Here is a 236-nt window from a genome sequence, read left to right on the forward strand (position 1 = left end):
TGCTGCTGCTGCTGCTAGCCCTCTGCCTGTGCTGCTGGTGGACTCAGTGCAGGGGGAACTCTTCGTAAGTCTGAGCCATCCCTTGTTGCTGTTGCTGCAGCAGCTGCAGCGGCAGCAGCAGCAACCAGCTGCTGCAGTTGCGGTTGCTGCTGCTGCTGCACGCTAAAAGGCGGTGCTGCTGGTGCTCCATCTGCTGCTGCTGTTGCTGCTGCTGCGGTTGCTGCTGCTGCTGCAGG

At 61.9% G+C, this 236-nt stretch overlaps 1 protein-coding gene across 1 annotated transcript in view; it reads left to right on the forward strand.

Moving 5' to 3' along the window:
- The window catches only part of EMH_0005680 (uncharacterized protein), a gene marked incomplete at both ends in the record, with an annotated part of 12,040 nt that overhangs the window by 2,032 nt on the left and 9,772 nt on the right, over positions 1-236 (forward strand). The window contains one exon of the mRNA XM_013497279.1: positions 1-64. Coding sequence (XP_013352733.1) covers positions 1-64 — 64 coding nt within the window. The remainder of the gene's footprint in view (positions 65-236) is intronic.

Source organism: Eimeria mitis, genomic scaffold (genome assembly GCF_000499745.2).
Source record: "Eimeria mitis Houghton genomic scaffold, Emh_scaff258, whole genome shotgun sequence".
NCBI classification, from domain to species: Eukaryota; Apicomplexa; class Conoidasida; order Eucoccidiorida; family Eimeriidae; genus Eimeria; species Eimeria mitis.